General features: G+C 43.5%; 1 protein-coding gene across 6 annotated transcripts; it reads left to right on the forward strand.

Moving 5' to 3' along the window:
- The first annotated feature begins 335 nt into the window (after positions 1-335).
- rnf216 (ring finger protein 216) lies at positions 336-20,411 on the forward strand. Of its 6 annotated transcripts, XM_063903210.1 has the most exons (18): positions 359-421; positions 2,071-2,188; positions 2,788-2,917; positions 3,808-3,929; positions 4,561-5,832; positions 6,249-6,325; positions 6,493-6,598; positions 6,879-7,040; positions 7,258-7,372; positions 7,671-7,807; positions 7,915-7,965; positions 9,035-9,172; positions 9,286-9,434; positions 10,618-10,696; positions 16,613-16,710; positions 17,732-17,954; positions 19,314-19,383; positions 19,637-20,411. In XM_063903210.1, the coding sequence occupies exons 3-18, from the start codon at positions 2,851-2,853 to the stop codon at positions 20,026-20,028; spliced, it is 3,258 nt and encodes a 1,085-aa protein (XP_063759280.1). In that variant the 5' UTR covers positions 359-421; positions 2,071-2,188; positions 2,788-2,850; the 3' UTR covers positions 20,029-20,411. The 6 variants fall into 6 exon arrangements, 5 of the variants coding, with proteins under 5 accessions (XP_063759279.1, XP_063759278.1, XP_063759277.1 ...); XM_063903209.1 differs by lacking the exon at positions 2,071-2,188 and having other exon boundaries at positions 336-421; XR_010167592.1 differs by adding an exon at positions 18,337-19,074 and having other exon boundaries at positions 340-2,917; positions 19,637-19,725.
- Positions 20,412-22,014: the final 1,603 nt, after the last annotated feature.

Here is a 22,014-nt window from a genome sequence, read left to right on the forward strand (position 1 = left end):
ACAGTTCTTTGGGATTTTTTTTTATCACGGCAGCATGTAGGTAAGACATTGCAAGAAAAGACAGTAAAAACATTCATATCAACACAAGGACATATATCTATAGAGTATTGAATACACAATATAAATAAACAGAATTTTATATTATTCTAATTTCAAGCTATTTTATACATTATATATATATATGTTATACATTATACATATATAAAATTATATTATTTGGTTACACTTCAGTGATGTTTGACTTGACTACAGCAACGTAACGTAAAAACGACATTTCCCAGAATTCAACAGAAGCAGATCGCGACCTGCGCCGTACGCGTGACGTCGGCACTGTTCTTGTTTTGGCAGTTTGTTTCGATATTCAACGAAAGCCAGTCCATCAAGAGGGCGTTTTGTGTTGGTTGTCCACCACCAAGCTGCGGTATGGTACATTTCTACATGTGTCTTGTTTAAACCTAGGTAATAAACTGTTAACGGTCGTTTTGAAGCAATGTAATCCGTAGAAATCCCGACATTAGTGAGCTAAGTACTTAACCTACTAGCTAGCTAGCAAGCTAACAAACATTAGCTTAGCTTAAAAGCAGTTTCTTCTGCGCGGAAATGATCGATTTCTGTTCTGACCTGTTTGTTTTTAACGTCAGGATCTGAAATATTAAGCAAACTTCCCAGTCTTAAGACTACTGTCACTTTGATTAACTGAAAACAAGTCCATATATGTAGTGTTGCAACACTGCCAGCGTCTGCAGTCTATCAAAATGAAAGATTTGCATTGATTTCCTGCCAACTTTGAGGGCAATGATTTCATGTCCTCTTTGTTAACTTCTTTTAAGATAACTTGACAATTGCAGATTCACTTATTTGTCTTATTTGGTAAGGTTATGCACTGTTTGGCCACTTAATAAGGTATACATGTCGTTAACACAAATATCTAATCAGCTAATCACATCGCAGCAACTCAATGCATTCAGGCTTATAGATATGTTCAAGACGACCTGGTGAAGTTCAAACAGAACATCAGAATGGCGACAAAGGTGATTTAAGTGACTTTGAACGTGGTATGGTTGTTGGTGCCAGACGGGCTGGTCTGAGCATTTCAGAAACTGCTGATCTACTGGGTTTTTCAAGCACAACCATCTCTAGGGTTTACAGAGGAGGATCAGAAAAAGGGCTAATACCTTGTTGATGCATAAGTCAGAGGAGAATGGCTGGTTGAAGATGATAGAAAGGCAACAGTAGCTCAAATAACCACTGGATACAACAAAAGCATGCAGAAGACCATCTCTGAACACACAACACGTGTAACCTTGAAGCCGATGGGCTACAGCAGCAGAAGACCACAGGGGTGTCAGCTTAGAACACCATCAGACGTTTGCCGTAAACAACATGAAAGCATGGATCCACCCTGCCTTGAATCAACGGTTCAGGCTGGTGCTGGTGGTGTGACGGTGTGGGGGATATTTTCTTGGCATACTTTAGGCCCCTTGGTACCAATTGAGCATCATCTAAACGCCACAGACTACCTGAGTTTTGTTGCTGACCATGTCCATCGCTTTAAGACAGTGTACCCATCTTCTGATGGCTACTTCCAGCAGGATAACGCGCCACAAAGCTCAAATTGTGTCAAACTGCTTTCTTGATCATGACAATGAGATCACTGTACTCAAATGAACTCCTATAAAGCACCTTTGGGATGTGGTGGAACGAGAGATTGGCAGTATGGATGTGCAGCCACCAAATCTAATATGGACCAAAATCTCTGAGGAATGTTTCCAGCAATTTGTTGAGTCTATCCCATAAAGAATTAAGGCAGTTCTGATGGAAAACGGGGGCCCCACCCGGTTCTAGCAAGGTGTCCCTAATAATGTGGCCAGTGAGTGTATACACTGTGGTGGATAGTAATGCATATTTACTCAGTTACTGTACAATTTTGAGGGACTTGAACTTAACTTGAATATATTTTACATTATGCTACTTGTACTTTTACTTTACTACATTATGGAGGACATTTCTTACTTTTTACTTCACTATATTTATTTTACAAATGTATATATATATCTTTTATTTAACCAGATAAGTCTCATTGAGATTAAAATCTCTTTTCCAAGAGAGACCTGGCCAAGAAAAGCAGCGAGAACAGTGTTACAACAAACAATACAGACAGACGAACAAAAAGAAATGGTAAAAACCAGTGAGTATGGAAATAAAAGATACTGTTAAAAGCATAACAACTGGCACAATTGTAAGACAACAAGGGTTAAAAGAGCCACCAAAACCACCAAGAGTTCGTTGTTCCTTTTCCTTTAAAATGGACTTGCACTCCCCCATAGTTATAAAATCTGACAATTTCTGCTCCTTCTGTACAATTTAGTTACCAGCTTATTTGCAGGTATGGATTTATAATACAGAATATTAATCACCAAGTGCAGCAAGGATATTCATGCATCAATAATAAATCAGATATGGGCCATAGTGGAAAATTAGTACTTGAAGTATATTTTGATGCTAATACTTTTGTACTTTGACTCGAGTACAATTTTGTATGCCCGACTATTACTTTACCATGTAGTATTGCCACTTTAACTTATGCAAAAGTAAAGATCTGAGTTCTTCTTGCACTTCTGTTTTTACAGTCACGTGGTGGAGTCCAACCCTTACTGTGTTTGCTAAATGTTATGACAAGTCTAATAATTTGAAGTGAAGTCATTTGTTGGAATTCAAGGGGGATTGCCAGCAGTCTAAGTGTGTGTGTGTGTGTGTGTGTGTGTGTGTGTGTGTGTGTGTGTGTAGATGCTATTGACGGTATTGACTGAGCAGTGACAGATTGAAGGAGCTGGTAAGTTTGGTTTCACAATGGCAGATGGAGGCAGCGATGATGAAGTCATTCACCTGGCGAGCTTCAACGTCCACCGCAGCCAAGGTGAGATATTTACGATATCTGTTCTAGAGTCAGTTTGTGGAAAAAAAACTGGTCTCCTACACTATGCTGCTAGTTACACGTGACCGTAGATTTAGAACCAGGCCGACTTGCTTTCCTTGTCATACTGACCCTGGTTTGACAACATAGTAAGCTATATTTTCTAGACATAGTTTCGAGGTTGTCAGTTTTTCTAATGATAAGAAACGTCGCTCTTCTGCATGCCACACAACAGCCCTTATTAAATGCTGAGTAAAAAGGGCGGTACTGAATAGTTTCAAGCTTCATTCCAAACGTCTACATTCAAACTGTAAAGCATGAACTCAGTATTTTGTAACGATTTTAAAGGCACTGGTTGCCCAAAAAAAAAAAGAAATATTGGTATTGGCTTATATGTTGGAATATAAGAAATTGAGGGGTCAAATATATTTACTTTAATCTAGTCCAGAGAGTAGTGAGACATTTTTTGTTCAACTGTAATACAGTACTTTTATTGGATTGCAATTCATTTTTATTTTCTTAAACTTTCAAACATATTGTTCAAGCAATAACACATACTTTGTACCTTTTTTTGGTTTTACAGGATTATTTTACAACGCACTTGCTTTATGTTAGTGTAAATGATTCAGCGTAGAAGATTTTATAAGCATCCAAGAGCTGGAAAAGCTCAACGGGTCTTTTCTCGTATCAATCTCTTGCATCAAATAGAAAAATGAATAAAATAACTTTGATACAAAAACTTTGGCTACCCATTTCAGCTTTACCCACAACATTATAAAACTGACCTCAGCATCTTTTGACACCGTGTTGTAGTTCCTTCTCCTCGTTCACACACTAACAGTCATAAATAGCCACACAATAAACTAATCCTAATATTTACTTTTTCTTTGTAGGCTCCCGTTCCAGTAAGAGGGAGCTCATCACTATTTCCGATGACTCCGACGAGGAGCCTTTGACTCTGGTGCCGAGCAGCCCTGTTTTAGTTCCGGATGATGACGACATCAGCATATTAGAGGTGAGTGATAAACCCTGTTCTTTAATGTTTAATATATATCAAAGAGGATCCCTACCAAAACATGTGTTTGTGTTGGTGGACCGAGCGTCCCACTGAGGGACAGCGGGGAGTCTACATCTTTCTGTCCCAGAGTGAAGATCCACCCGTTTCACTTGTACCTTGGCAATTAAAGAAAAAAAAAAAGGCCTTAAGAGTTTACAGATGCCCCAGCACTCACAATGGTGTTGCTTGTTTGAAGTGAATACGTAAGCACTGTCCGCAGTTTGAGCCCTTATGGTTTATTACACTTACTGTGGGTCACTTCAGATAAAAGCGCCGGCTTAATGTAATGTAATGATAGGTTTGTTAAATACAATTGGCAGCCCGGATCACTATGCAGCTCCAAAGTACTTCATTCAAAATGTTATTTTATCCTTTATTCCTGTGATTGGAATATTGCATTAGGCTGCCTGTACTTTGATACAATTTGGAGTAATTGTGCACCCCTACCCTGTTACTTTGAACAGCAAGCGTAAAGTTGTATTTTGATATACAGCAGTGCTACTCCTATCAATAACAGCAGCTGCAGGAGTATCGTCTTAGTTTCCATTTATCCATCCTCTCTTCTCTTTTGCTACCTGTATTCCTGCAGCCGCTCAAGCCTGCACGCAAACACGTGATTCGCCCAGCTGCCAAATGGAGTGGGGCCCAGCACATCCCGGTTCAAGTTGTCGACCACAGTAGCGCAACTCCCGGGGTACCCACAGGGGACCCTGGTTCCGCCCCCTCTACCTCCAGGGATGCCACAGCCAACTCCTCCACAGCGAGGCCGGTCGAACGGACACACACAACGGTGCAGACGAGCACCAGTGGACACACACAGTCGCAACCCGGCTCCTCGTCACACACACACTCTCGGCCAAAACTCAACACGAACTCGCAGCAACAGGACGGGACGTCAGCACACGTTAAAGTGGAACTCCACACAGTTCCCGTCCAAACCCCATCTACCTCTACCAACACATCCACTACACCAGGACTACATCAGCCTCAGCCCAGCACATCTGGACTCACACACTCTTCAGTCAAAGTGGAGCCCGGGGCGAGCTCCTCCAGTGCCACACACTATCCCGCTGCATCGAGTTCTTCTACTAAAGAGAAGGCTCCGTCACAAGACAATCCTCAGTTTAGCACTTCCTCTGCTCACAGACGGACACCATCTCAGCCCGGTACATCTTCACAGACCCCCCCTACCACCACCACCTCAACCAACACCCCAATGCAGCAGCGCCTCATCATGGCGGGGGTGAATGTAGTCATTCTACCGCAGCATCCGAACGTCCAGGCCTCCGCTCTCGTGGCGTGCCCCCTGCTGCAGCTGAGTGAGATGCAGGCGCTCGCGCACCATCGCATGCAGGGGAACCTCATTCAGATCGAGCCGCAGCCTCTGGCACAGGCCCCCGCCCAGCCTGAAGCCCAGGCCCCTCAACCCCCTCAGGTGATGACGGTGGCCCCCCCTGCAGTGCTAATAGCTGCAGCCCCTGAGAGACTGGGACCTCCTGAGGCGGGTCACCGGATCATCTTAGGGAGCCAGGCGCCCGGGCAGCACATTCCTAACCCTCTGCCGCAGGCCGGCGTGATCCCAGCAGGATGGTCCCACCAGCGGGGCCAAATCAGCCTTCACATCAGGGCCCCAAACTTTAACGCTCCCGCTCCTCCAGCTCCCGCAGCTTTGGTTGTTGGGGGAAACGCTCTTCTCGTTCCGGTTCCAATCCCAGAAAGAGTTAATCCCGCTCTCGGAATGGTTGCAGTGCCGCCCGCACCGGAGGACGTTCCCCATATAGAGGACGCCAGGCCCGGTCCCTCCGCACCAGGAGGGAGAGCGGAGCAGCTGCCCCAAGTTAGAGCCCTCATCACCGGGGTGGTGAGTATCACACAGTGGGCATTTACGCCGGATATCTTTGTTTTTTTTGGGAGTTTTTTTTATTGCCCTCCCAGGTTCCCAGAGCATTCTTTTATTATTTAATGTATTTTTTATTGACATTTGGCAGAAAACAATTACACAGTGTTAGTAATTGTACATTTTAAGTTTGTCTGTCTGAAGGCCTTTTTCTTCTTTTACACAAAGATAAAAATAAAAACAGTAAGAAGTACGAACAATGACCTAAGAGGATTTAAGAAATCAGTCCACTTTCTCCATCGTGACACAAATAGTTCCATGATTTTGATATAATCTGATGGTGGAAAAAATATCCATTACACACAGGACTAAGGCTATAAGAAACGGCTGTGGTATAACTGTTTCACACTCTCCTGTTTCACTCTGTCTTGCCTCTACAGTTGGATCTTTTCCCAGACGTCCAAGAAGCCTATGTAGCAGAACTGATCCAGAAGAATAATGTGAAAGACTTGAATGTGTAAGAAGCATCGACTATTTTCTACTCTACTTCATTTTAAGTTCAGAGTAATAAACGGATTTAGATCTTCAGGAAATTCTTTAAATACCTGTTGATGAATTTTTTCGTTTACCTTAGTTTCTTGAGGAGTAAGTGACTTCCTCTCTCTCTTATTGCCGTGTCCTCAGTATCTGTAACCTGCTGTTGGAGAACCCAGAGTATCCGAGGGGCGGGGCTGCAGCCATCGTAGCCCCCACCAGCATCCTGCTGGAGTCTGGAGACAATGAGACAGAGGTGTGTGTGGTGTGTGTTAAAGCCACAAGAGAATGAAACCTCTAAAAGTGTATCTGTATTGTTGTTCTTTCTAAGCTCATTTGTTTAGTACTATATGCAAACATCTACAAAACAGCAGACGGAGTACAGACAGACCTTCAGTCTCTTGCCTTGACGCCTGATGATTCAGATCGCAGTTACAGTGTCAATTTTAATTTGAATGCTTTTTTTTAGTTGCATTTGAATCAGATATCTTCGTGTTTGATTGCTGTGTTTATGCGTCTGCTTTGGGTCCTTCCAGGTGACAGAGGACCTGTTTGACTTTAGCAAACTGGCCACGGTGGGGCTGGAGGCTTCCATGCAGGCTGCCGACCTGCTGATGGCAGATTTCAGGATGCTCAGCTGCCAGGACATCAAATGGGCCCTCAACGCTCTGAAGGGACACTATGCAATCACACGCAAGGTACCTGTGGGCCCTCGGTTCATCTTAGCTGTGCTATGTCTTTTATTTATTTGGTTGGTTCAAACATGTACTTTGTTTAATAAAGACATTTCTTTACAGGAAGTATAAGTAAATCAAAACAAAGGAAGATACCTTATCAGCTGCTTTAAATCCTAAAGCAGTTCTCCTTTTGAAATAACAAGGAAACAAAGTGTGTCTGTCCCTCCGTCTCTCCCAGGCCTTATGTGAAGCGCTGAAGAAGTGGCAGGAGTCAGGTGACCCCTCAGGAAAGAGGCGACGGAGCAGAGCCGCCTCCTCCGAGCGCTACTACGTGGACTTTCATTTTGAGCACGGTGAACAAACCTATTAACCGCATATCTCATATATACCACCTGCTTGTTTTAAAGGAACGGCGCCCTTTAAAACAAGCAGGTGGTTGTTTAAATGCTTCTTGGGACGACACTTTATTCTCTCTGTGTTTTTGAAAAGCTGTTTTAGTTCGCTGTTAATGTAGATGATTAATGGATGGAAAGGGGTGGGGTCAAATCTGGAAGATGGAGCTCGGTGGTCGATGTCTGTCAGCCTTCAGTGATGGATGTTGCCATCGCTCCTCGGCCCGTCCCAATCACTCACCAGCCTCCCTCTGTCCAGCAGGCTCTGTGAAGTTCGAGAAGAGGATGTATTTCCTGGAGAGTGACCGACGCTACTGCCGGACGTACAACAGTCTGGAAGCTTCCGTGCAGAAAGAGCTGTCCTTCTACCAGCAGAAGGCCAAGGAGTGGGCTGAGGTATACAGTTGGGTCTATGTGAAGGATTTCTAAATGGAATAATGGTTATTGATGAGAAAAATACATGTGATATCCCAGGTAACCAAACTCCTTTCCTCTCTCTCCAGCATGAGGACTTCCTACTGGCTCTGCAGGTCAACGAGGACGAGTACAAGATGGTAAGAAGCATGCATACGGTCACCAAACTGAAATCCCCTTCACAATCACACAAACTGAGCTAATAAAATCACTACTTTATTTATGTTTATTTGAATTTATTTCAAGTGTGGACAGAGCAGCTCCAACAGTAGTTAATCTAACCTCATCCATCCCATCTCCATTTAGAAAACATGCTTTTTAAACGGGTTTTGCCAAAGAATTCAGTCATGGTTTTTGCTAATCTGTATCAGCAGTATGATGTTTATTTAGCTCATTTCTGATATGTATATATAACATTTAATCACAGCAAAGTATATTAATCTTAGTAAACTTCCGTAAGTAGCGAGGGGCGAACCTTTGCTTTGCGTCCGGCGTAAACATACCATCATTTTGATATCAGAATTTTAACTCTATTCTCACCGGGTCCAGCAGTGGCTCAGTCAGTAGGGGCTTGGACTGGGAATCGTAAGGTCGCCGGTTCAAGTCCCCGAACAGACTTGAAAATATGGAAGGTGGACTGCTACTTGGAGAGGTCCCAGTTCACCTCCTAGGCCCTGCTGTGGTGCCCTTGAGCAAGGCACCGGACACCTCCAATCCCCCCTCCCCATTGCTCCCCGGGCGCTGCACAATAGCTGCCCACTGCTCCTAGTACTAGGATGGGTTAAATGCAGAGGACCAATTTCACTGTGTGTGCTCTGCTGTGTGCATGTATGTGACTAATAAAGAGGGTTTCATCCTCCGATTCTATCTATCCTATTTTCCACAAAGTCATTGGTTTGCTCAAAGTTTCCAAATTCCCTGTGGGAAAAAAATATATAACAATACATTTAATTATGGGGTGCCTTTCAGGACACCTTAAAATGCATGCATATGAGGGGGGGGGGGACAAGGACAGCAGCATTTAAGGGAAACATACAGAATGGTTAACACCACAGTAAATAGGCTCGTCTGAAAGCTTTTTACTTTTAGAATATTTGCTTGGTAGGTTAATTTTACTTTGAGACTCCTACTACATGTGAAAAGATGATCCCTGACGGATGTATAAAGTTTAAGCTGTGTACAATCTGTCTGTGTGCGACGCTTCTCCAGGACGGTCAGCTGATCGAGTGCGGCTGCTGCTACGGGGAGTTTGCGTTTGAGAAGATGACGCAATGTTCAGACGGACATCTGTTCTGCAAAGAGTGCCTCGTCAAATACGCTCAGGAGGCCGTGTTCGGCTCCGGGAAGGTACACACACACACACACTTGTTTTTTCTCACATTTAAATATGACATGCTAATGTTGCCAGGAAACTATCTGTGTTTTTTTTAATGATGGCGTGTGTGTGTGTGTTCCTGCAGTCGGAGCTGAGCTGCATGGAGAGCGGCTGCCCGTGCTCCTACCCGGTGTGTGAGCTGGAGAAAGTCCTCCCAGAGAACATCCTGTGTAAATACTACGAGAGGCAGGCGGAGGAGGCGGTCGCTGCCACCTGTGCTGATGAACTTGTGCGGTAAGTGTGTGTGTGTGTGTGTGTGTGTGTGTGTGTGTGTGTGTGTGTGTGTGTGTGTGTGTGTGTGTGTGTGTGTGTGTGTGTGTGTGTGTGTGTGTGTGTGTGTGTGTGTGTGTGTGTGTGTGTGTGTGTGTGTGTGTGTGTGTGTGTGTGTGTGTGTGTGTGTGTGTGTGTTAAGGTGTGTCTTGTGTCTAAACTATCATCAGTGGGTTTAGCTGGGTTTTTATTTGTGATTCCCACCTGAGAATGGATTCTCTTCACGCCATGCATTGTTTTTGTTCTATAATGTTAACATCCTTTAAACAAATGTAACAATTAGTTGTATATTGAAAAAGCAATCTACCAGAAATACAAAGGCAACAATTTAAGTCATTTTTTGAGCACAAATGCCCAAAACTGAAGTGAAAATATAAAAGAATCGCTGCCTTTTTATTTGGCTTATTTGTAACGTAACTCCAACTCATTCAGAGACACCAAATAAGGGGGAAATATGATTTAAAGTAAGAAATGTATTTACATTTTTAAAAACCTGGCCCCGGCCGTGGCGCAACTGGCTGGGACATCTGCACCGTACGCCGGCAACCCGGGTTCGATTCCCGACCCGTGGTCCTTTACGGATCCCACCCTGACTCTCTCTCCCACTTTCCTGTCACTCTCCACTGTCCTATCCGAATAAAGGCAAAAAGCCCCCAAAAAATATCTTTAAAAAAAACTAAACAAGGAATTTAACAGTCAAGAAAACAAGATTTGAAAAAGAAAAGTGAAATATAACTTTATTATTCCAAAACGATGGATAATAATTATAAAGTGTGGAGAGAGTGATATTTATACCAGAGCCTAATAGAATAAAACAACAAGTAATTCAGTGATCATGGGAGAATGTGTCATTTTCATGGACAGCAAACGACTCTCGTCCACTTCTTGGACCGTTTATATTTCATATTTTTTAACATTTAATGGTATATTTCAACCTCTTGTCCACATTCTTTCCAAATATTCACACATGAGTTCATTAGAAACTTTCAATCCAGTCAGTATTGATGCATTTTAATCTATGCTCTATAAACGGAACAGTAAGGGAACTGGAATAATGTCTCTTTGTTTCCTCAGTTGATTCTTTTAATCGTGCCCCTGTACCATATCTTTCCCTCCTTAACCCTCCCCCTCTCTTCTTCCTCTTCAGGTGTCCGTTTTGCAATTTCCCAGCATTGTTGGACAAAAACATGTCTCTGTTCAGCTGCCCCAACCCTCGCTGCCGCAAGGTCAGTCAGTTCTCTCTGAATTTATTTAGGTCTTAAAACACTTTTCTGCAGAAGCCAGGCTGCTGTGTTGCTACTGTTCCCCCTCCACACACAATAACTGTGGCTCTTGCACAATATATGCATCCTCTGAGTTGAATCACACACTGTACAAAAGAGAGAGAACCTGGATATGATTGCAACATCATCAATAATTCAGTCCATCATAAAAGCTCTGTGTGTGCAGCGTCCACTTCACCGTAAATCATGTGAGTCAGACACTGTGTCTCATTTTGCACACAATTTCAAACGCGTAGTCCTCAAAACGCTCACTGCTGCTGTCTCCTCTCCGGAAGTCACGATTGCCGTTGTTCGCTGGTATTATATCATTACAGACTGCTCAAATAACCCTGTACAATCAATGGTGGCTTCATCTTTGACTCTAGTGGAGTAAAACATTTCTCGGATAGTGAAAAGAAACCAAAAGTATCCTTTTTCTGTATTATATATACAGTGTGTGTGTTCACCGTAGCCACCAAGATCTTAGCTGGTTGCGTCATTTTTGTTACTTAGCCAAGATTACAGTCATCGTGATATAAGGTGTCCAGCGTTCCTCAACTTTTTAACTGTCATGAGTACACCACCAGCTTACCCATTAAGCGATGATATTTGTGTAGGCCTAACCAGAACTTATCATCACATAGAGGAACTGCATCACGGTCACATGGCTCCACATCGCCACCGCTAAGGCGGCTAATGTTCGGCGTGATGATGTTTAGCACATTCACCTCGACACAAGGGAAGCAGAAGTGCTAAAATGCTGATTAATACCCATGTTTTATGACTCATTCCTCATTCAGCATTTTGCCATACCTGCTAGAGACACACTTCACTCCAAACAGCAACTCATCTAAGCACGCGCTTTGAGACGCAGCGAGACATCAAGTGTGTTTAGATCAGAGAGATGATGAGGTGTTTTTCTGCAGATAATGAAACAGTTCTATGAGGCGAGGTCGCCGCCGCTCTCTCCCTCTCTGTTTATCTCCCGGCCTCCTCCCTCTGTCTGAGGAATGCAAGGGGGAGGCGATCCTTTGTGTCTGCCAAGGCCGGCCCATGGATTCCAGTCTCAAATTCACCCGTTATTTGGCAGAAACACACACACACACACACACACAGTCATATCCCCATCTGACCACGCAAACACAACCCGCCCTTCTTTGTTTCAGTGCCTCGTTTTTGTTTCTGTTTTTGTGTCTCACACTCACTGCTGCTACTGCGACATATACTGTTTCTGACTTCACACAAACACACACACACACTCACTGTCAATACATTCAATCGTGGGAGAGAAAGTATAAGACTTACATCGGAAATATAACTGAAGTACACGGATAATCAGCTATTAATTAAACTATCTAATGCTCTAAAATAAATGTAACAGAGTAAGAAAATGGACCTTGTGCCTGACAGATAGAGATTCAATGGTATTATCTCGACTCTTCCCATAAACGCCCCTGCGGTGCGTTCTCCTCTTAAGTGTTTATGATGCGTTTACAGACCTCTCTGGTAACACACAGAGCTCTTCTGTTTCTTGTCGGAGTATAAAGTTTTATTAATACATCGGCTGACCTTGACCGGCTATTTCCTCTGGCGTCTAGTTTTTAATATGTTGTTTCTAGATTAAAAAAAACTGTATTGTGTGATGCTCCTGCTGTCCCGAGTATTAACTTTTGTGCATTTTCATGCTTCAAAATCAACAGAGCGACACAATTTATAGTACAGACATCTCAGGTTTTATGAATGAGAAAGCTAGGGACCGGTGAACACCTTATTTGAAACTTTATTTTAAAATAGCTAAAAGAAAATGTGTACTTCCTTACTAAATATAATAATACCAGAAAGCAAAATAAATACATTCATAAATATTTAAATAAATAAACTAATGGATGTTTTATTTTATTTTTGCAAAGAACTAAACTCAATTTAAGGGTGAAGTGAATTTTCTGTGAATAATTGTCTTCCTGCTGTTCCCCCAATTCACCAGTAGATAGAGCCAGAGGTTTAAACTGGGTGTTGCTGCAGAGTCACTGCACAGCTGCATCCCATTTCACACACACACAGAAATACAAAAACAAGAAAGACATGTTACAGATCTCTGTTCTGAATACTGTGAATTTACAACCAGGAAGCAACAGGTTTAGATCGACTAGAATGAATTCATGCAGCCTGTTTTTACACTATTTATATCATTTGAGTTCAGAAGGACACAAGGCTCGTGCTATTTTTTGTAACACAAAGTTACTTCCTCTTTAAATCATTTAGAAATCTGAATCAGAAATACTTTATCCACCTATAATGAGGACATTTAAAATGTTACAGCGAAGGGAGAGTGCGGAGAAAAGGGAAAATAAGAATAGTAGAATAATAGAGTAACATTGAATAAAGAGGCAGGCACAGGCTATTGATATACAATAAAATAAGGACATAGTACAGCCTTTAGAGAAACCAGACAATTCAAAGTACCGAAATTGCAACAAATACACTTTTAAAGTCTATTTTGTAATTGTAAGGTAGCACTTCCTCTTTGCAGGAATCAGGAAGTGAATCCTGTGTTGAAACTCTCCTCCCAAACCCGTTTTTTCCCCCCACAAAACACTCCTTTTTGTCTCTTATTTTTTGATTATTTGACTTTTTTTATTATCACCATTTGCCTGGTTAAAGCCTGCTGTACAGTCGACCCCGCCGCCTGCTGTCTACATACAGGGAGGGGCTTCATTATGTAACAAACACCCGTCCTGTAAAGCCCACCCGCCTTCCCCAAACACAGCCATCTGATTGGCCGGCTGCGCTTTCCACTCCCCTTGTGCTGCTTTCTGATTGGTCGGAGATACTTCCTCCTTCGTTTCAAATGTGGTTCAGATCAAAATGACCCACATTATCCTCCCTCTCTTTCCCCTCTCCCCTGGCTCTGTCTGACAACCTCCCCCCCCCCCCTCTTGATAATGTGTTCCATATGTGGTTATGAAGACATTTGGACATCCTTGTTCCTCTGTGTGATTACTTCATGTTTGTGGAGGAATGTAAAAATGTAGACCAGAGATAAATCTGTGAGACTTGATACATCACCACAGCTGCACTGTGCTTCCATTGCAGTAAAAGCCGCTCCCCACCACAACACAGAAATTACCACACCCGTGCACGCTCAATACAGCCCCCCCCCCCAATCAGAAGCTCAGCACGCTGCTCTTGAACTGCCTTATAAGGGCTGTTGCACCACTGATCCAGAGTTACAAGAAAAAAGGGGAAAGGCAAGGTATGAATGAAGATGCAGGAAGGTGATACAGGGCGGGGGGCAGTGAATGGGTGGGAGGAATGCAGTGAATGGGTGGGAGGACAAGTTGGAACAAGATGGGTGGAGTTAATGGATGTAGAGTTTACACTGTTTCAAAGATTCAAGCTACGATACGAGGAAACTTTACTGTCGGGTGAAGTCTGAAATCTTTCAAGGACAAATTTCAAGACATGATACAAAAACATTTAGCATAACTCTCCGATCACTGAAGACCCTCTGACGTACCTGGGAATAACCGGACTGCTGGTGACCTTATTAAACTGCTGAAATAGTACCATAAATGTGTGTGTGCAACCTTTTGTCATATTAAGCCACTCTCACTTTTTCTCAACTCAGTCACCCTTGTGTGGGGGGGAAGACACGCCCCGAGCGAGGGTTTTACCCTGACGTCACCGGCTGTATTTTTAGCCGCGCTATAAGAACTCAGGTGTGTTCCTGCCTTTACAACAGCTTGTCAAGCAAGTCGGAAACACACTCTGTCACTCTCTCTCTCTGGTGGTGTGACTCTTCCTGCTGTCTAGGTTACCACTAGGGGGCAATCTTCACCTGCTCTGCCTCCCGTCCTCCTCCCCTTTCTCCCTCTGCCTCCCAGGTCTTTGTCTGGCACATGAGTCCGGTTTCTCCCCCTCCTCTACAGACCCGCGTTTTACTGATTTATCACCAGAGACAAACACTCCCTTATGAATCAAAAACGTGAACATGGTCTGAAGAAGCGACCACAGTCCCACTTTGAAGGACCTTGTGTGCCTCTCTAAAGTCTTTCCATGCAAACCCAATCCAAATGCCAACAAAAACTCCAGTTCCACACCCTCTGGCTGACCTTGCACACACACACACACACACACACACACACACACTGCTGTCTCCGGGAACATTATGAGAGCTTCATGCTTGAAATGACAAAATAACATACACACACTGTCTGCAGGAAGAGGACGCAGAGGGTGTGTTTGTGACCTTTCCCTCCCAGGTTAAGGGTTGCCCTAGCGATGCGGATCTCACAGCACCACCCGTCCCACGCCTCGTATTCAATATTAGATGGGCGGCTCAAATATTAATGCTGACACCACTTAGCCAAGGGTTAGCGAGGGAGGTGTGTGTGTGTGTGTGTGTGTGTGTGTGTGTATGTATGTGTGTGTGTGTGTGTGTGTGTGTGTGTGTGTGTGTGTGTGTGTGTGTGTGTGTGTGTGTGTGTGTGTGTGTGTGTGTGTGTGTGTGTGTGTGTGTGTGTGTGTGTGTGTGTGTGTGTGTGTGTGTGTGTCGGGCTGACACGGTGATAGAGGATGGAGTTGCTGTTTCTAGGCAACCAGTCAGCGGCGAGCAAGTCTTGCTGCAGTCACACACACACACACACACACTTGCTGGGAGAGCCACACCTAGCTGTGCAAGTCCCTGCAGTGGCAGCAGCAGCAGCAGCAGCACGGAGAGCAGACGGCGGAGAGTGTTCTTATTCAGCAGGAATAGTGTCAGAGGGGGGGCAGTGATGGATGGAAGGGGGTTGTATCTTAGTAATTGGGTGATATATTAAATACGCTCTTAAATAAATCAGGTTATTAAGCCTGTTAATATATCCATATGGCTTTTTTGATATGTAGTGTACCAAAGACTAAGAGTCATGTCCGTCTCATACTGGGGAATCCGGGTTTGGGTCTTTCTTAATTTGCATGCTTGTGGTTCGATCCCCGGCCCTTGCACTTAACCTTGGGCAAGAGAATTAACCACAAATTGCTCCTGATGGGCAACTGTGTGTGTGTGTGTGTGTGTGTGTGTGTGAGAGAGTGTGAGTGTTAGTCTCCCTGAGCAGGTGGCATTACGTGTGGCAGCTCTGTATGAACGGGTGAATGGTGACTTGTCTGTTTAGGAGTGCAAATACTGTAAAAACGTTGGATAAATTCAGTCCATTAAGCCAGTTATTATGCTTAGGAAACCATTGTGTTTCACTGGAAAGGCTTTCTGTGTCATTGTTGAAACGCAACAGCGAAACGAGAAGTGTCGTGCCAACGGAGGCAGATAAACCTGTGTGAACACACCGCTACACCATAGCAGATATTTTCTACGTTTCACAACCACTAACGCTTTTTCAGCCATTGCTAGTTATAAGCTAACCAGCTAACAAGTAAGATGTGCTAACTACACTTCAGAAACATCTGGTGGTCACCGATTCTGGTGACCTAAAGAGTCCTCACCTCAGACAAACATGTTTCTGCTAAGGTAGAAAATGATGCTACAAATATAGTTGCTGTTGTTGAGCTATATGCTTCCATTGTTATGCTCAGTTGTCTTTCACAGAACAACGTTTTGCTAGCAGCGGTGGGGGGCATGAGGCCCGATCCAATATTTTTCAATAAAGGAAAAAGAGTGCATGTACTTCTAACCCTTTGTTACAGAAATGTTTCAATATTTTTTAAGTGATCAGCCATTTTAAACCAATTCAATTCCATTTTGTCACATCATTTAAAACCTGTTTGTGGGATAAGTTAAACTAAATACATTGGATGAGGAGATTTCAAAGACACAAATTGCTTTTCACGTCTTATTCTTTCTTTTCCATGACATTTGTTGAACTCCTGTGTTGTGTCTTCCTTCAGGAGAGCTGCAGAAAGTGTCATGTCCAGTGGAAGCAGCACATGGGGAAGACGTGTGAGCAGGTCCTGGAGAGGGACGAGATCCGCATGAGGGTGCTCTTGTAAGTACTCTCACAGAAACAAACGGACACTTAGCCGCCTACGCCAACTAAGATGAGTCCGTCATAAAGAGATTTGATAAGGCGTTATTTATTTGGGGTCTAGGAAAGGTTAAAAGCAAAAAAACACGTAGATATAAAGATATATATTGTTAAAAATGATGCAAACAAGAACACATCTTGGAGGGAGTTTTTCTCGCTTTCCTCTCCACTGCTCACCCGGAGAGGATGCTGGGTAAGCTCAAAGCTCAGTTTCCCGGACAACACTCCAGGAAGTGGAGAGGCTGGCTGCTTCCTGTGGCCCAGCAGGCAGCACTTCCTGTTTTGAGCCCAAACACAGATCTTCTTACTTCCTGGTGCTGAAAGAGACAGGAAGTCAGCTGGTGGAGAGATCAGTGGAGCTGAGCTGATGGTTCTAACAGCACAGAGGAACCTTATATAATCTGTTCAATGCAAAGATGAAGAGCTGAAGGATGAACCAGTGGATTCCTCTGGAGTTAAAGGATCCTTTAGTTTCATTGAAAGGCAATCCCAGAACACTGAAAGGAAAAATGCTGGTGTTTACCTCCAGATGTCCGAGTTCTTCACTCTGTCTCAAAAACAAAGTGTGAAAAAAAGTTCAGTCATAAAAGATATTAACTTGAATGAAAAAATAAATATGTATAAGCAGTATAAAAAAAGGCACAGTTTTGAGCCAGATAAAAAGGAAATATAAAACACAAGAATATCATTTAAGTCAAAGTTTGGTGTAGGTTATGAATTAGATTTATTGAAAGGCAGCGAAAACAAAGAGTATTTCCCCTTTATTTAAAAGAAGTGAGTGAAGTGAACAGGAAACTGTATGTATTTGCACCTGTAACAAGGAAAGGACATACTAAAACAAACCTGAGCTTCAAATTCAATATCTGATTTCACTTCAAGAAATACAAAGAAGACTCTGACTGTTGAAACATGCAGAAGTTTCTCTTCAATTTGTTTTTATTTGTGTCCTTATTCATCCAATGGTTTTCCCCTCTGTCCGCAGTGAGGAGCGTATGACAGCAGCCCGGGTGAGGAAGTGCGTGAAGTGCACTACAGGCCTGGTGAAGTCGGAGGGCTGTAACCGGATGTCGTGCCGCTGCGGCAGCTTCATGTGTTACCTCTGCAGGGAGCCCATCACCGGGTACAACCACTTCTGCCAACACGCCCGCTCGCCCGGCGCTCCCTGCAGACACTGCCGCAAGTGCTCGCTCTGGACCGACCCCACGGTAAACTTACAGACACATGAGCTTTAAGTTTGAAGGATAACACGACTCATTCAGGTCCTATAGAGTGTTGAGGGACAACCCAAAAGTGATAAATGCAATCTCCAGATGTCAAAAGCTAACGTAATAAAGGAACTACATCACAGTCACATGACTTCACGTCACCACCGCTAAGCTAAAGGCGGCTTATGCTCTGCGTAGAACAAAACGGAAAATCTCTTAAGCTCGTGTTCACCGCAGACCTTATTAAAGGCGTCTAAACAAAAACACGTTCAAAAAAAAGGTTGACTTTGAGACGAGGGAACCAAAAGTGCTGACATGCTAACTCGTTTCGGTGTTTCGGACTCATTCCTGCACCACTCTATTCCTCTATTTGCCCTCACAGCCGCGCTCATTAACTCTCGCTGCACTTTGACCCGGACCATCTGACTGTGCGGTCGCCAACAGTTACCTGGCTGCAGTTTCCCTGGCACCCAGAAGCCACAATTAGTCCCGAGCTGTTAATGAGCTGGAGCCGCTCCAGAAGCTCCAAAGAGGAGACGGAGCCAACAGCAAGTCTCCAAGTGCAATGCCAAGAAGAAATGGATAAAAAATGCAGACCACAGGGCCTTTAAAAAGGGGACGGCTGCCTTTGTTACATTATTAAAAAGGTCTTCATGTCAAGAGTGAGAGTGTAGGAAGTTCTGACTCCTCTAACTATCTTTATGTTAGCATTAAAGTGTATTTCATTAGGCTAAGTACATTTTAGAGCTGTACTGATTAGTTTAAAGCTTCATTGCCTTTCATTTTTAGATCAACTTTGAAATATTTTATATAAATCATTATTTTTGTCGAATGAGAAACAGCGGTAGCTGCGTAATATCATTAACCACTGATGGGATCCAATCATTTACAATAACAATTTATTTTGCCGTTTAGCTAAATGTGTCTGTGTGTGCTTTCACTGACGAATGATAACATTCTGAATAATCACTTGTTCTTGTTGAGGATCTTTATTTTTTAGATTGGTGACATACTGTATGACAACAGACATCAAGCAAATAGAAGACGAGCAAGTTAAAACAGTCATTTGATGAAGGTCTAGGGACTACAAAGGCATACCGACTAACTACAGCACCTCCCGGTACCTTTCATTTTTCACCAGACACAACAAGCCTGCAGCTGAACAAGCTATCTGTTGGCTTGACCTTTCTAGATCAATGTGTGTTACAAGCTTTAGTCACAGCCGCCTCAGAGGATGTTAGAGGATTTATTTAAAGTTGTCACATTGCATTTATCGGGGTACTGCAAGAGTTAAATTCACTATCATAATATTGATGCAGTTTCATCTGATTGAACAAACGTCCGTGTTTGTTTTTGCAGCAAGACGACGAGCGAATCATCCAGGAGATCCAGAAGGAAGGAGAGGCCGAGCTGAATAAGAAGAGCACCGGTCAGTACCGAGAGTCTCAAACTCTCAAACTGTCTTTCTGTTTGTCTTTCTTAAACTGATTGTTGGCAGGGACATTATTATGCTTTGTCTTAAAAATAGTTATTCATAAAGTCTTGATACACAGGCAGCTGTTTCAGGAGCTTCCTGTGTTTGGTTTCAGAGGGTTTGTGTAAAGAAGGAGAAGGAAGTCTCGCTATAAAACCAGACAGGAAGTCCATTACTAACCCCCCCTTATTTCTTCTTCTCCTCTCAGATAATTCAGGGAAGAGAGTTGGCCCCCCTCCGGAGCCGATCACCGAAGTCAAGCGGCCTCGGGTCGGACCGGCCCCCGAGGAACCTGCCCCGGCACCCCCTCCTCACCCACTGGCGATTCAGGCTCCCCTGTTTGTACCTCCCCACGCCCGATTCCCCCCTGCTCCTCCACCGCAGGGGAGAATTTTCCGGCAGATGATTTTACCCCGGCTGCCCCCGGCCCCCTACGTGCCCCCTCTACCACACCTGCCCCCCCTGAACAATAACAACAACAACAATAACCATCATCACCACCACCCGAACCTTCCTGTACATCCGCTCCCACAAAACATGGACATGATGGACCTGCCGATGCACTATGGCCCCCCCCACCGCTACTACAGACGCTTCTAGCACACACAGTTCTGCTTCTCATTTCAGTGCCATTTTTGTATTTCAGCGTGCATCGTTTTCTACCCTCTCTCTACATCTATTCTCACAGCCCGGGTGTTCGTCGTTGGACACATTGTTCAGATAAAGCGCGCTGAAATGAAAAGTGCATCTGTGGAACGGCTCCTTGATTTCTCCCGCCGAACTGACTCCCACGTCCCATTTTCATCTCGTCTGTTGCCCGTTAAACTGAAGAACAGTTTAGACTCTTGAGACAATTTATTCCAGTTTATACAGATATTTTTGAGAAGACAATAAAAAAAACTAAAAACTGTTAGCATTCCATTCTGTATCTTTTGCTTAACGGGTGTGAGACCACACAGTTTTCAAATAAAGAGTTGACAATGGGTTGAGTTTTCGGTTCATACAAGTCAAAAACTCCTCAATATATGGGACATATTCTGTTCATTTTCAGGTTCATATTTGTATTTAGTGTCACTGGGACATGTCTCCATGCTTTAATGTTCAAAAAGCTCTTTATTTTTCTGATCCTGCCTGTGCTGCAGCACCTCTTTTCACCCTCTGTCTGAAACCAGAGCCCAGTCTGCTCTGATTGGTTAGCTGGATGGCTCTGTTGTGATTGGTCAACTGCTTAGAGATGTCCCGTCTCTTAGCCTATCTCGTACAATGTGTTGGAGCGCTAACCATAGAAGCGCGAGTGCTCTATATTTATGTCACTGTTACCAATTTTGCAGACCATTTACATGCACACAAACTTATATAACACACTACAGGAAAGGGAAACCCCCCAAAACATATAAGGGCCCTTTTTATTTTCTTTATCTGTTTATAAAAAGCAAAATATTCTTTCTTTCTTCTTACTACCTTTCTGCATCTCTCTCCCCCCCTTCTCTCTCCCCCCTCCTCCCTGCATTAAAAGGGGCTGAGTCATGATAACTGAGCCCTCAGGCGATGAACCAATCACATGACAGAGCGGGTGCTTTCCGCCAATCTATGCTTAGCAACAGCCGGGCTTTGTGATGTTACTGAGAGGAGACTTCTTTGTTCAGCCAAGTGTGCTGCTAGTGTGACAAATCATTTTGCCACACACACACACGCACACACACACACTCAGACACACACTCACAGCCTCTTGTTTCTACATGTAGGCAGCGAACCCCCGTTATTGCCCTGGGGTCCTAATGGTTTTAGTCATGGGTGGTGCCAGACAGACTGTTTTGTATGAGAGCCAGAATTAGACTTAATCAGATTCAGTATCTTCAAACACCAGCCGAGCCCTCATGAATGAAATTATGCGTATTTAACAAAGACACAGGGGACATGAGGGGGCTTCCATGGAGTTTGTAAGTATATAAATCATATTTTGAGAAAGTTACACTTGTGGAAAATTGGATTTACTGATTTTTAAATTCCAATAAATCCAATAAAAAGACAGTAAATGGCTTCTGAAGATAGAATGTGAGGGCTTATTCTTCAAAAATAATAACACCAGATGTAATTAGTTTTGGGAATAACCTAGACAATAACCTCAAAACACACACAGCATTACTTTTGAAGCAACAATCAGGAGATTCAGTGCTGCACATTAATGAGATCAGGAGATCTTCAAAGAGTAAATGAGACTGTGAGATTTTGCTCATTGCTAATGTCTGCTGACAATGCTGACATGTTGGAGTTTAGCAGGTATGACATGTCTTAGTGTAGCACTAAAGCATGCTTCATTTAATGGTCAGCACTAAACACAAAATACAGCTGAAGCTTACATTGAAGGTCATAAACCAAAGTATTGAACAATTGTACAATTCAATCTAATGGTGGCATTTAAAGGTCAGCTGATTACAAAAGTAAATCTCAAGGGGCGACAAAGCAATCCTTTCAATAGTTGAGACATTAAACTGAAAACCAACAAAGTCAACCGCATGGGGAACATGAATGTCTTATCCAAATATGTTATCCGTTGAGCCACACAGCCAGCAAAGACACAAATGA

The sequence above is a fragment of the Eleginops maclovinus genome, chromosome 16, assembly GCF_036324505.1.
Source record: "Eleginops maclovinus isolate JMC-PN-2008 ecotype Puerto Natales chromosome 16, JC_Emac_rtc_rv5, whole genome shotgun sequence".
In the NCBI taxonomy this organism is placed as follows: Eukaryota; Metazoa; Chordata; class Actinopteri; order Perciformes; family Eleginopidae; genus Eleginops; species Eleginops maclovinus.

Coding starts and splice junctions, on each gene's coding strand:
- rnf216 (XM_063903209.1), top strand. CDS start 2,851: ATGGCAGATGGAGGCAGCGATGATGAAGTCATTCACCTGGCGAGCTTC. Junction 3,930..4,560: donor ACGACATCAGCATATTAGAG/GTGAGTGATAAA, acceptor GTATTCCTGCAG/CCGCTCAAGCCTGCACGCAA. Junction 7,041..7,257: donor ACTATGCAATCACACGCAAG/GTACCTGTGGGC, acceptor CGTCTCTCCCAG/GCCTTATGTGAAGCGCTGAA.